Source organism: Rattus norvegicus, chromosome 8, assembly GCF_021556685.1.
Source record: "Rattus norvegicus strain SHRSP/BbbUtx chromosome 8, alternate assembly SHRSP_T2T, whole genome shotgun sequence".
Classification (NCBI taxonomy): domain Eukaryota; kingdom Metazoa; phylum Chordata; class Mammalia; order Rodentia; family Muridae; genus Rattus; species Rattus norvegicus.
Window position 1 is genome coordinate 83,295,854 of NC_141541.1, and position 14,058 is coordinate 83,309,911.

Here is a 14,058-nt window from a genome sequence, read left to right on the forward strand (position 1 = left end):
TTCTCTGCAGACTTCTTGGATCTGAACTATTATAAAGCTGGTGGCTCCTCTCCTTCCCCAGCTTAGCAACAGAAGCATCCACCAGGCTCGATTTTAGTGATGGAGAGCAAAGCCCCATGCACTCCACGTTCCTCTGGGGGAGAAAATCAGATTGGTGGAGAGGGGTGGAGAGGATATGTGTTGAGAGAGATCCCCAGATGCAGCTCACTACAGTGCTGCACACCTGTAACCCCTGCAGTCCAGGGCTGAAGCAAGAGAATAAGGAAAAGTCGGTGGTACTGGGAGTTTAATAGCAAATGGATTTTATTTACTTCTCTCTTATTTCTGGAATAGTCCCTTGCATTGCTCAGTGTGCACAGGGTATGTATATAAACTCTGTAACTTCTTTGCATTCCTTTCCATTCTGAAGTTCACTTAAGATTTCAAGGTTCCTGTAGGAATAGCTACTTCTGAATGCACATCCTTCCAACTTGAAAGCTATCAGGATTCAGTGCACCCTTTCTTCTCGGAGTGAGGCTCAAAGGCCAGCAGCATCGGCAGCAACTGGGAACCTGGGTTCAGCCCTGACCTCCTGCATCTAAATCTGTATTTTCACAGGGTTCCCCAGGAGGTTTCTATATCTGTACGTTCTGAGAAAGACTTTAGCCAATCCTTCAGCATGGCCCTATTCCTTCATTCGTACAAACACTGACCGGCTGGAGACCCTCATGCACCAGGCTGCTGGGCTAAGTACACAGACACAAAAGAGGAACCTTAAAAGTACTGGCAGAGACCTCGTGTGTCTGTACAGGCTAAAGGGCCTCTGGCAGCAGGGGCTAAAGGCAGTTGTGGCCAATTGTGAAATGAAATGACCAGATTCGTGCTTTTGAAAGCATGCCGGGATGGTGGGGAGCAGATGAACAGTTGTGTAGCAGCTCAGAGAGTTGGTCTGCAAACCAGGGGGGCGTAAAAGCTACTTTAAAAATAAAATGAAGCAGGCATCCTGGGAGGGGGCGTGGGGACTAAAGGCTGTGACCCTGTCTTGGGAAGTTGAACACTTGGGTATACCTTGAGCCACCAGACCCCGTAAAGAACCAATGTAAGGGGTCGAACACACCCATCCCTGGTGTTAGAGGAACAAAAGTAACCCCAAGCACAGGGCTCCAATCTGTCTGCAATGATTCTGAGAGAGGAGACTAAGCGCAGGGCCTGTGCATAGCAGACAAGTGTTAGCTCATCTTGGTTGAGTCATGGGTCAGCCTGTGGTGGTGGGAACAGCACTCTAGAAACACATGTCGTTTTATCAGAAAGAGAATCCTGCTTTTCTTTAATCTAGTTGTCTTAGTTTGCTTTCGATTGCTATGATAAAACACTGACCAAAACCAACTTGGAAACCAGGCAGGATGGCACAAGCCTTTAATCCCAGCACCCTTGCGGCAGAGGCAGTCGGACCTCTGTGAGTTCCAGGCCAGCCCAGATTATATTAAAAAACAAAGACACAAACAAACAAACAAAAAACCTTCGGGGAGAAAATGGCTTATAGTCCATCATGAAAGATCAAAGGGAGGAACCAGAGGCAGAAACAGAAATAGACCATGGACATGTGCTGCTAATTGCTTACAGATTCCTTAGCCTACTTCCTTACAGAGCCCAGGATCACCCGGCTGTGGGCGCTCACAATGGTCTGGGCCCTCCCACATCAATTGTTAATCAAGAGAACTTTCTACAGGCTTATCTAGTGGAGAAATTTTCCCAACTGATACTCTTTTTCCTAGATGGTCCTAGTTTGTGTCTAGTTCACAAAACTACCCAGCACACTAGTTATTTAAGTGGTGGTCCCATGAGCCCCCAAACTGAAAGAAGAGTCATTTCCAATTAATAAATATTTATTTTTAATATGTGTCGTATGAGCATAATTTTTAAAAAGTTAAGCGATCAGTAGGCACACAAAGTTCTCTTCCCAAACCATTCTCCTGTTACTAAGTTTGTCAAGATACTTTCATGTGTTTTCAAGTACTCTATACTAAATTTAACAATACAATATTCAATATTCAATATTGTTCAATATTACCATTCCATCAGGAATAGGTTGGAAGGAAATTCACGCACAAAAGGGTTGGTTATCTGTATAGGGATTGAGGGGGTGGGGCTGAAGCTTGGGGAAAGGCCCGATTCTTCTGTACTCTCCAAAGATAACCTATGGCTTTAAAAGCATGTAAACGTGTGTGTGTGTGTGTGTGTGTGTGTGTGTGTGTGTGTGTGTGTGTGTAGGGTGGATGGTCCAGGTTGTAAATAAAGAAAGGCCTTTTCATTTCCCAAACTGAAAATTCCTAGGGAAAATGGAGAATGCTTCCTAGGGGAAATGGAGAGTGCTTCTTGCTTTAATTTTTTGGCCAACAGTTGCTGCTCTAGAAATGCTTATTTCCACATTCGGCAGTGTGCCATTGTGGCGGGCTGAGTGACAGAGTAGAGAATCAGTACAGGGTGGCCATGTTCTAGGGAGGCGGAAAGTGGTCCCAACTTCAATGGTGGTTCATGTTTGAAAAGTATCTCGGGGGCTGGCGAGATGGCTCACAGGGTAAGACCCTACTGCTCCTGCAGAGGGATTGAACTTTCAGCACTGATGCCAGCTGACACAGACACCTGAAGCTCTGCTGCAGGGACTCTAATGCCCTCTTCTGGCCTATATGGGCACTGCATCCACATCCACATGCACACACACACACACACACACACACACACACACACACACACACAGGTACGTAAAAAGATACATGATTAAAAATAAAAATTTTGAATAAAAATGTTTTGTGTTATTACATTCATAGTGGAATATTTGAAAACACATAAAAATAGCAGAGGCCATAGTGATCCATCATTCCTCCTGCCCAAACTATGAGTAGCATTCATTCACTCATTCATTCATTCCAAATCTATGTGGAGACAGGATGGTCACAATCTGCAGTACAGCAAATGAAGCACGCACACTGCCTTTGCTCTCAGAGCACTTAATGCCAGAAAACATTTATGAATCTCCTATTTTATAGTTGTGCTATAATTTATTTAATCAATCTCCTATTTTTAGACACTTACATTGGTCTATAAACTACTCAGGGAAATAAAGTTTTATGGTTTTATATTTTAGAAGTATCATAATTCACATGTCCTCTCTGACAACCATCCCTATCCTTGAATATTTTACCATATTCAGGGATTTTGCTTGATTTTGCTATCGTTAAATGACCTGGCCGCCTGCAGCGTTTAATAAATGCTGGAATTTTAATAAAGATTTGGCTTCCTCTTTCAAAGATGGTATTATATGCCTATATGGAGACTTTTGAAAATATGAGGTTATAGCAAGGAAACAACAAAATTGCTCATTACTCTATGACCAAGAGATGACACCTTTCTAAATATTGGTTTATTTCCTACTTGCTTGAAAAAAAGACCCTATAATATTGTTAATTCTTTGAGAGTTTCATGAACAGTATTTTTCTCATAACCACCCCACACACACTTCCCTGTAACTCCTCCCAGATTCTCTCCACCTTCCTGCTCTCCCGACTACGAGGCCTCTATTTAAAAAAAAAAAAAATCAACCCACTAAGTCCAGTTTATGTTGCATAAATTGTGGGATTAAAATTTTACACAGATACACACACACACACACACACACACACACACACACACTCATGGGTGTGAAACCATCCACTGGAACATACTGAACCAATGAAGGACCCCATATTTAAAGAAAACTAACCCTCCCTCCCCCAGAAGCCATCAACAATTAGTAGTTCCTCAGCTAAGTGTGGAGGCCTAGGAACCTCTCCCACCTCATACTGGAATTCTCATTTGTTGATCTTGTGCAGGCCCCCCTTGGTAACCATAGTGGTCATGAACTCACAAGTGCAGAGGTCCTGTCGTGTCCAGAAGATACTGCTTTGCTCCAGTCCCCCCTGACCTCTGGACCCCATAATCTTTCCTTCTAGCTTTTGAATGGCACGTATATACGTGAGATATTTGCCATGAGCCTGGTGACCTGAGTTCAACCTCCTGGACCCTCGTGGTGGGCACAGAAAATCAATTCCCCAAGTTGTCCTCTGGCCCCCATCTGCACACACACACACACACACACACACACACACACACACACACATGCAAACACACATGCACATACACGCATACACACATACATACATGCACATACACATGCACACATATACACATGCACATACATGCATACACACACTTACACACATAGGCACACACATACACACAAATAAATAAATAATGCAATAAAATTTAAAGTGCATGTATAAGCTATACTGTAAGTTTTTATTCTATTACACAATTAGGTTGATAGAGCATGTTCAATCAAACATGCCTCCATGTTGTTAAATACCATTCAGAAGTGCAGAAAGCTGTTTACATTTTCATTTGGAACTCATTTAAAATTATGAAAATCTTCAGGGATCAATAGGGCAAAGGCCATCGGGAACTCCCTCTGCTGTGAGCACTGGCCAGGGCTAGTGTTTTACTTACTTGCTTTATGTTTGTTCTCTTCGCATGGGAGTTTATTTTCTTTGAAGCCATGTACACTCACTGCGGCCCACCCCTCACCTCAAAATACTTGAGTGTCTTCCTAAGCACAGGGATATTTTCTTGTTCAGCATTGCCAGGTGACTCAGTGGTATCCTTAGAGCAAGGTTCTCCCACCCAGAATTCTGTCTCGATTGTGCTTCCGAATTTTAAGTGCAATAGTCCTCTTCCACCCTTTCTCTTTTACAGAGCTGGTATGTTTGAAGAAAATGCTATTCTCTTTAAAATTTGTATTTGTTTTTTATGTATATTCATTCGTTTGTTTGAAGGCGTGTGTGCATGTGTCTATGGGTGCGTGCATGTGTGTTTGTGTGTGTGTGCCAGCATGCCAGGGCACCTATATGGAGGCCAGAGAACTATATGCAGAAGTTCAATCTCTCCCCCACTGTGGGGGGTCCCAGAAATTGAACTCCAGTCAAGTGTTCTTTATTTCCAGCCCCTGTAGAATGCGCTCGTTCTCCTGTGTGTGCTTCTGTTGTTTCCTCGTGTTTCCATTGAGCTTCTGCTCTCTTACCCAGAAAGCGCCATGGGTGGCAGTGTGCCTTCTCTGAGGATCACATCTGGAGGCCCCCAACTGTCTGTTCCTCCCTTACCTGGTGAGTGAGTTTTGTTTAACCAAAGTGTTGTCTAATTTCTACACTGTATAATCTCTGGGCATTTCCTCCCTTCCTTGCAACTAAAAGGCAGTGGAAATGTTCTACTTCTCCTCAAAAGTCCCTATTTAGCACCTGTTTATCTTTGCCTGCTCTGACTCCACCCTCAGCACTGTGCACGCCAGACAGGCAGTTCTCAGCGCTCTCTCTCTCTCTCTCTCTCTCTCTCTCTCTCTCTCTCTCTCTCCCATTTACTATTGGTGTGAACTCACACAATTCCTTTTTTTATCAACAATTTGCAAAATATTGCTTGCTTTTAAATATCTTGGTGCTCAAGTTTTCTCATACTTGGCTAATGGGAGCCCCTCTTATGTCCTGTGACATGGTATTACTATTTTTTAAACTTTTCACCATACAGTGATATTCCAAGTTTGTTTGGTACCCTCCCTGCCCTAAGCCTTGGGTTTACCCCTTCCTTGATGAGCCATGGCTTATCCTGGTGGATAAGGAAGGCATTAGAGACAAAGAAGAGCTGGGTACTATCTGTGTATGCACTGTTAGCATGGCTTTGTTTCTCCATTCTCTCAGATAAAGCTGGGAACTATATACATATATTTACACAGAGATAAACATAAACAATAAACACATTTATACATGCTTAGTATTTATATTCATATTGCATTTATATTAGTGGGCATGTCTATAGTCATATATATATATATATATATATATATATATATATATATATGAATCCATACGTGATACAGCATGTGTAGGTGTCAGGAAAAGTTACAGTAATCAGTTCTCTCCTTCTATCATGTGGGTCCTGAAGATGAAACTATATTTTCAGGCTTGATGACAAGCTCCTTTACCCCTTTGGGCCATTTTGTGTGTGTGTGTGTGTGTGTGTGTGTGTGTGTGTGTGTGTGTGCGTGTGCGTGTCAATTCCTGCACCCACACAATTGTTAAATGATCCTATGGAATTTTTTTTGCCTTTCCTTATGCCCTATTTGTATATCCTTCTTCAGTCTACAGTCAGAAACCTGACATTCAATAATCAATTATCATCCTGTCTCTCTTCCTCCTCTGTCTTTCACACACACACACAAATACACACAGAAAGACACATACACACAGAGCAGAGAGAGACATACACACAGACACACATAGATACACACACAGACATATATACACACAGAGGCACAGACAGACAAATACACAGAGATACGCACACAGACATACACACAGACATAAAAACACAGAGACACAGACAGACGACACATACAGAGAGATATACACAGAGACCCAGACATATATACAGACAGACAGACAGACAGACACACACACACACACACACACACACACACACACACACTTGCTAGTCCTGTAGCATGTCTGGAAACAAACCTGCTCAACCAATTTTCGATAGGGATAACTCCCAGCTCTTCCTTCAAATACATGTCCCCGAATCACTCGGGAGCTTCTCAGAAACCCCGCTGGATCAGAAGCGCTGAGACAGACGCTCATCAGTCATATCTTAACAAGCTCCAAAGTGTTTGTAACATACACTAAACTCTGAGACTCCGCTCACCATTGTACCATAGGTTTGTCCTGTTCATCTGTTAAGTGATGGGCACACCAAAAACTTCTCTTCCTCCCTCTGGTCCTGAAATGTGTACCCACCCAACAAGCTGCTTTCCAGTCTCCCTGAACTCTCCTCATTAGGTGCTTTGCAAAATGAGAGGGGCTCCATTAGTTAGTGCTCAAAACCCTTACAGCCAGGGGCCGCACTGTTGGTCAGGGGTACAGAATGTCGTCAGCATGGTAAACCTTGTGTTCGATTCCCAGCACCAAACGCCATGGATCTGAGCAGCCTAACGTCCACTCTCATCAGAAGCGCCTGATTCAGGGTGGCATTTATAATCTCAGTTCCCCTTATTCGGCTCAGGCAGAATCTTCACATGGCGCAAGTCTAAGGAATACTGACCCACAATACCTCAGCTCTAGCTATGTGACTGAATCACCTGGGGCTGCTGTGCACACTGCACATCTAGATCTGGGTCCCAGGTACCAGCTTCTAATGCTTCCCAGTTGGTTCCAGTGTCTACGCACCACTAAGAACTCCCAAAGGCTCTTCTAGCCTTTTGCACTGCAGAGTGTAGGCTAGCCCTGGAGCCCAGGAGAAAAGCATGATGCCATCACCTATGGAGGTGGGGAACCAGTAGCCAGAGGGATCCAAATGGCAAGATGTTCAGAAACATGCAGTCTCCAGAAAAGAAGCAAAATGACATCTTTGTGTGTTTCCAACACATTATCCATGTGGGTGCTTCAGCCCCAGAGACTGGGTTTTCCCAAGACTCCTTTCTATGGGCCATTTCATGAATTTATTGTTATGATTTCCCACTACAAGGGAGGTAGATATGTGCTGTTCACACCCTTACATCCAACTCTTGGACTAAAGATATGACTCAGACACAAGAGTGCTAGCTTTCTCCCCAGCATGCATAAACCAGGCATGGCGATTCTAGCACTTGGGAGGCAGAGGCGGAAAGATCAGAAGTTCAGAGTCATTCTCAGATACATAGCAAGATTGAGGTCAGGCTGACCTACGCAAGACCCTGTCTTAGGAGGAAAAAAATTCCAATTATTTTCTCCTGTACCCTGAACTAGGGATATATTGATATACTCCAGATTTAGCAAGGAAGATCACAGTGTACCTTGACCTTCTGGAGCACAGAGCCTGCACTTGCCCACCAATTGCTTGTGAGAGGCATGGTCAGTCACTCTACTCATTTCAGGGTCTCAGACAAACTTAATTCCCCTGCACCTTCTGCTTCTCCATCTCCATCTTTCCAACCTGTTCCCTGCCTGACCTTGAACCACCTTCTGATTCAGGGAATCACAGCTTCCTTCACCAAGGACTCAGCTGACTGTCTTTCTCCTTTATTCCTTTTTAGATTTTATTTTATTACTTTATGTGTGTGAATGTTTTATCTGCATGCGTGTATATGCACCACATGTGTGCTTGGTGCCTGCAGAGGCCAGGAGAGAGTGTCAAATTCACGGACACTGGAGTTACAGACAGTTGTAAGTCATCGAGAGGGTGCTGGAATTCAAACTCAGGTCCTCCGCAAAAAGCAACAAGTGTTCTTAACCACTGGGCTAATTCTCCAGCCGCCGCTGATTTCTAATGTCACTTTAGAAATAATCTACTCAATAGAGTTGCCCTGTTTCAAGAGTAGCCATTCAGGAACAGTATTTTTGAAATTCGATATTAAATTTTAGTCTTTATTATCTCTAATTTCTACAGGCCCACATTTAGTCTATTTATATAACAAGAATGCTAGTTTGCTGGGGGGAGCGTAAGGGAGGATCTGTGGTCTAGCCTTTTTGTTAACCATGTAAGAAGATTGTCTCCACTCCACTGGGAGAGATTGATGAGGAATGAACTAAATTGGGGGTGGGGATAGGGAGTGGGATGGGGGGTGGAGTGATGGGGGCAGGGCTGTTCTGTTGTCATGGGAACCAACAATTTTTCCCTGGGACAGAGGAAGCATAGAGAAAAGGAAACTCTGGAACCTGGCCTTACTCTGTAAGGAATCCTTTGTATGGAAAGAAGGAAGACATGGCATTCTGAGTGGAGGGAATAGCTTAGGTGAAGCTGTAGAAGCATGAACGTGGTTGGTGCGTTTGGGTACAACTGAGCAGTGTGGTACGAGTGACAGGCAGGGCGTGGGCAGTCAGGAGAATGCAGGGTGGCGGAGGTCATAGTATCAAGATCCTTGAGTACTGAGGTAGAGCAGAGCTTTCTTCTTGGGCTTCAGGAGACCCCTGTAAAGTTCATTTTTCAGGGTATATTATTGGCATATTATGGAAATTTATAGTATGGTTATACAGAATCTTTCCAGAAATCCAAACGAGGCAGATGCTTCACTCATTTGAAATCAACTATAGGAAATTAGTTTAATTTGACTGTGCACAAGTATCCCTCTCTGTCACTCTTTATTCCCTTGAGATAGTCTCTCACTGGACCTGGAGCTAGACTGGCAACCAGTAAGCCCCAGCAATTCTCCAGACACAGGCACTGGAGTAACAGGCCCATGCAGCCCCGCCCATCTTTCGATGTGAGTGCTGGGGACCCAAACTCAGGTACCCAAGAGCAAGAGATCTTACCTGCTGAGTCATCATCTCCTGTCCCTGGAAACTGGTTTTTATAGTTCTGGTTTTGTTTTTGGTTTTGTTTTTAATAACTTTTAGTTGTTATGAATTCTATAAAATGTATAGATGCTAATTATAAATCAGATCAATAAATTTTATAATTCACAATAGGCATACATGAGTTAAAATGCAAACTAAGCATGTAGTTCATCAAGTCAGCTATATATCTCGACTGGCTTGTGGAACACACATCATCACTGCAAGAACCATACCAGTTACTGGGCTCCAAATGATCGAAGGGCTTCTAAAATATTTTTTGATTATGTGAATGTGTTTGGGTATGTGTACATGATGCCCTCAGCTCCCCGTCTCTCCTCTTCCACATGGAGGCTAAAAGGGCCTCATCCTAGTCTGCCCCCACCTCATGCTCATCCCTGCTTACAAGACCAAGGACTGACATTGACTTACGAGCATAGTGAGACAAACGGATGTGGAACGGAGTGTCTGCCCAGCTGAACCAAGAGACCATCATACAGTTCAACCCAGGCTTTCTGAGGAGTCCATTTCATTTTTGGGTTGGGGAGTGGGTTGAGACAGGATCTTGTAATGTAGCCCAGGTTTGCCTCCCCCAACCATCCCCATCCCCCAGCCTCCCACGTGCTGTGCTGGAATTCCAGGCCTGGCTTACGCTGTCCATAACTTCCACAGAGGCTAACAGGCTAAGGTCTGTTCAGAGATCATGGTGGTTGCTGGCATTGTCAAGCCATGAAGTTGTTTTTCTTTTTACTTCTTGAGGAACCTGGCCCAGGTTGGCATAAGGATTTGATTAGCTCCACAGCAGAAACCAAGCTTGTGACAGAATGAGTGCTTTTCCCATGGCATGATCTCTTAGGCCCCTTTGAGCACACAGCACTTACACACTGAGAAAGACCTTCTCTCCAGCCACAATTCCACCTGTGTGAAACAGCCAGCCCTAAGACAGACACTTGAAACACAAGCAAGTGCATTCAAACAACTGTTCCTACACCTGTAATGGAAGACTAGAAACTCAGCTTCAAAAGCATGCACACACATATTCCTGTTACACATGTGCGCATGCACATATTTTAAGGTGTATCTTTATGATTTTTAATTAAGTTTATGTGTATGCCCGTGTGTATATGAGTGTAATTGCCTGCAGAGGCAGGAAGGATTTTGACAGATGCCCTAAAGCTATACATAGTGCGAGCCACCTGACTTGGGCTCTGGGACTCAAACCCAAGTCCTCTACACTGCAGTATGTGCCCTTAGCTGCTGAGCTATTTCTCTAGCCTCTATTTCTTTCTAGTGATTCAGGGGTCTCGGAAGTTACAGCATTAAACCGTTTGTGGAGTCTGTGGTGCTTGTCATGGCTTTGAGCTCTTATATCGATGATTTGAGCAATTGTGAGGGGCATGGATTTGTTTTTCCGCCTCCATCTAAATGAGATTGAGTCTGGACTTGCTGATTACAGAGCCACCGCTCCTTCATTTTGTTGTTGTTCTTGTCATCTGTCCCTTGGAGGGAGACAGGATCTCCCTTTGTATCCCATTATGGCCTGGGATAGATTACAGGAGTCTATCACACAACTCGTGTCTTATTTGCTCTTTTTCTAAAGCAGTGAAGGAGTCTGGGGATGTAGAATACGTAGAGGGATGGGGTAGCTTGCATGAAGCTTGGTTCAGTCTAAATGAGATGTGATGGCACTTTTGCCTACAACCCCATTCTTGAGGGGTCCTCAGACCCTCATTCTGTTACACATCACGGTCCAAGTTGGCTTGAGAAATCAAATACTGTCCCAAACAAACAATAAGAATAGAAATAAAAACCCATAAAGATCAGAGGTGGTACAATGGAAGTCAGTGCAGCAGCTACACACTGAGACAGAGAGACGGAGGTTTGCTTCAAATACTATTTGATTAAGGTCATAGTAGACTTTGGAAACCAGAAGAGGTGCTTCAGCCCTGAATGGTGGTTTCAGAGTCCTCAGAGGCCTTCCACTGATATTTGCTCAGTTAAAGAGGTCTCCAGGATCTGACAACCTCAGAACACAAGTTAGAGTCAGCAAAGACTTGAACCCAGTGTCTGACTTGCATACTGACTTAAGAAGGAAGGGAAGCTTGGTAAATTTATATGCAAAAAAAATGTACAGTGATGGGAATTGAACTCGGGGCTTTGTGCTTGCCACTAAGTTTCACCTCCAGCCTCTAATTTGCAAACTTCTGCGATACTTCTTAGGAACTTATGGTTTTAATCACATCTAGGAATGTAATCTTGCTTACAATTTATTACCAACCTGGGAAACAAGAAGCACACTGTAACTGAAGACATCAAGCTCAAAAATAGCGAGGAACTTGCACAGAATTCTCTTTACAGACTATGGTCTGTATCTGTATCCATTCATCCTTGTAAATGTTCCCCCCAGACCATGATATCCATGCCCACACTTTCCCAGACAGATTCCTGGCACTTCTCAGTCAACACTTGGACTTATTTTATTCTTAATTTATGTGTATGCATGTGTGTCTTATGTAGGTATGTACACTCAAGTACAGTGCCTAAAGGGGCCAAAAAAGGGTGTCAGATCACCTGGAGCCAGAGTTAGAGGCATCCATGAGCTACCTGATGTGAGTGCTAGGAGCCAAACTCCCAGCCCCTTGGAGAGCAGCAAGAGCCATTAATTGCTGAGCCATCTCTCCGGCCCCATCAGTCAACACTTTTCAGTGCTGGAAAGATCTTTGAGTCATTGCGGAAGGAAATTTGACAAGGTGATGTTCAGATCCTTGGCTCAGAGTCGGTTCTAGGGTGTCACTATGTACCACACTTTTAAAGTGTGTTCCAGTGCCAAAGCTTCTTAAAATCTAGGTAGTTGAGCACTGCTTGTTTATTGGTGTATTTTTAATCTACATGTGTCTTGGACATGTAGTCCTGTAATGTGGGGAAAGTGTCCTGATAGGACTATACTCGTGCATGGGTATTCCAGCGATGTCAGCATCTCTGACAGTTCTCCCTACTCACTCTTAGTTTCCTACAGTGATCCTGTTGTAGGTCAGTGACAGCTCACAAGGCAAGCCTGAGGCCAGCCAACCACACATTAAGAAACACTCCTCCAATGGAAGCAAACCCTAAAAGTCTCTGATAGCATGAGCTGGGGCACATTCCCACATTCCAGGATGAGTTGTGTACGAAGGTCGGGGAGGGGAGGGGGTATCTGAATTAAATAGCTAGGCTTCATCAATTAGCATTTCCAAACTGACTTGACCTCAAAACTCTGTTCACGGAGTATCTTTTTTTTTTTTTTTTCTTTCCAGAGCTGGGGACCGAACTCAGGGCCTTGCGCATGCTAGGCAAGCGCTCTACCACTGAGCTAAAGCCCCAACCCATGTTAATCTTTTAACACCCTGAAGACTCAGTTTCCAAAGCACATTTGGCTCTGCTTTGCATATTATAGGCAAAGCCAGTTCCCAGACATTATACTTCTGCCCTTTCCCTACTGTGAGCTCACCATCCTTCTGCCTCCATTCCCCTACCTGCTGTAATTACAGATGCTTGCCACCTGCACCTGGCTCTTTTCTCTCCTTCCCTCCTTCCTGATGTGCACAATCCTTCTGCCTCCTGCATGGGACTATGAATGCCCACACCTTGCAGATTGAAGCTACTCATCTGGCTGAGGCATCTCTCACAATTCGCCACAGGATCCTGAAAGCACGTTGACTTGCCTCCTTCCTGGAGGGGACTCATTGGGGCTTCATGTGTCTGCAGTATCCCCAAATCCAGTTCTGCCTCCCTCCTATGGACCCACTCCTATGTATATCTTGTGTGTGCCTTTGTCTGTGAGCACTTCCCTGCACTGCAGTGCCTCTGGTCCCCATTCCTTGTGCATGCATCCCCAAGCTCGCACATACATGTGTGGAGACTCAGACCTCTAGCTTGAGCTTTTCTATCTTGGTGTGGGTCACCTCTATCTGGTAATGTATCCCATAGACATCCCAAAGCATTTCTCTCATTTGTCTGGTCTCTTAGGGACTCTAACAGTTATACCTTATGGACGCTTCCAGAAGTATGGCTTTGTTTTTGCATGCTATTCCTCTTCTCCTCTGGTCACCTCATGGCCTAAATGAGCTTGTCTGTTCTCTCTTCTATTGACACCACAGCCTTCGTATTTGGCAACTCAGGTTTCTCTCCAAATGTAGCATGGAAATACCATCTCCAATAGCCCCATAGGGTCTGCACTCCCCTTCCAGCCTGCATTGTTCAGGACACCCTAACTGGGAGTCTGGAGGAGGAGGCTAGCCAAGTCCTTGTTCCAATAGAGTTTCACCTCCCAGCTTTCTGACCCTGCAGTATCTACAGCACTTGAGACCTTGACCAGAAAAATATAGTGACCTACATTTCCCCGATATGAGTATTGTATGATTTATGACTATGCACACCCTACCACAAAGGACTTGGGGTTGAGTGGATTTGAGAAACAGGTGTGATATATGAATCTTGAAGAAGAGGCTGTCTGGTAAGGTTTCTCCAGGTGCCATTGGCCTGTAAATCCTCCCTTCAAAGACCCCTGTGGAAGAGAGAGTCTCTCTGCTCTGATGCCAGGTGGAGACTGATGGCTATGGGTGGCTTCAGTCCACGGAATCCTGCCAAGTACCCAGGACCTGCTTCAAGCCCTTCAAATGTGCTCCCTGGTTAGCTGGGAAATGGACGTCTCTGC

The 14,058-nt window shown here is 44.4% G+C and overlaps 1 protein-coding gene across 2 annotated transcripts in view; it reads left to right on the forward strand.

The window, feature by feature from the left end:
* Positions 1 to 14,058, forward strand: part of Onecut1 (one cut homeobox 1) — a 34,124-nt gene that overhangs the window by 11,494 nt on the left and 8,572 nt on the right. Inside the window, exon 2 of one of the 2 annotated variants that reach the window (XM_087560530.1) lies at positions 5,097 to 5,174. Coding sequence (XP_087416656.1) covers positions 5,097 to 5,174 — 78 coding nt within the window. 2 annotated transcript variants of the gene reach the window in all.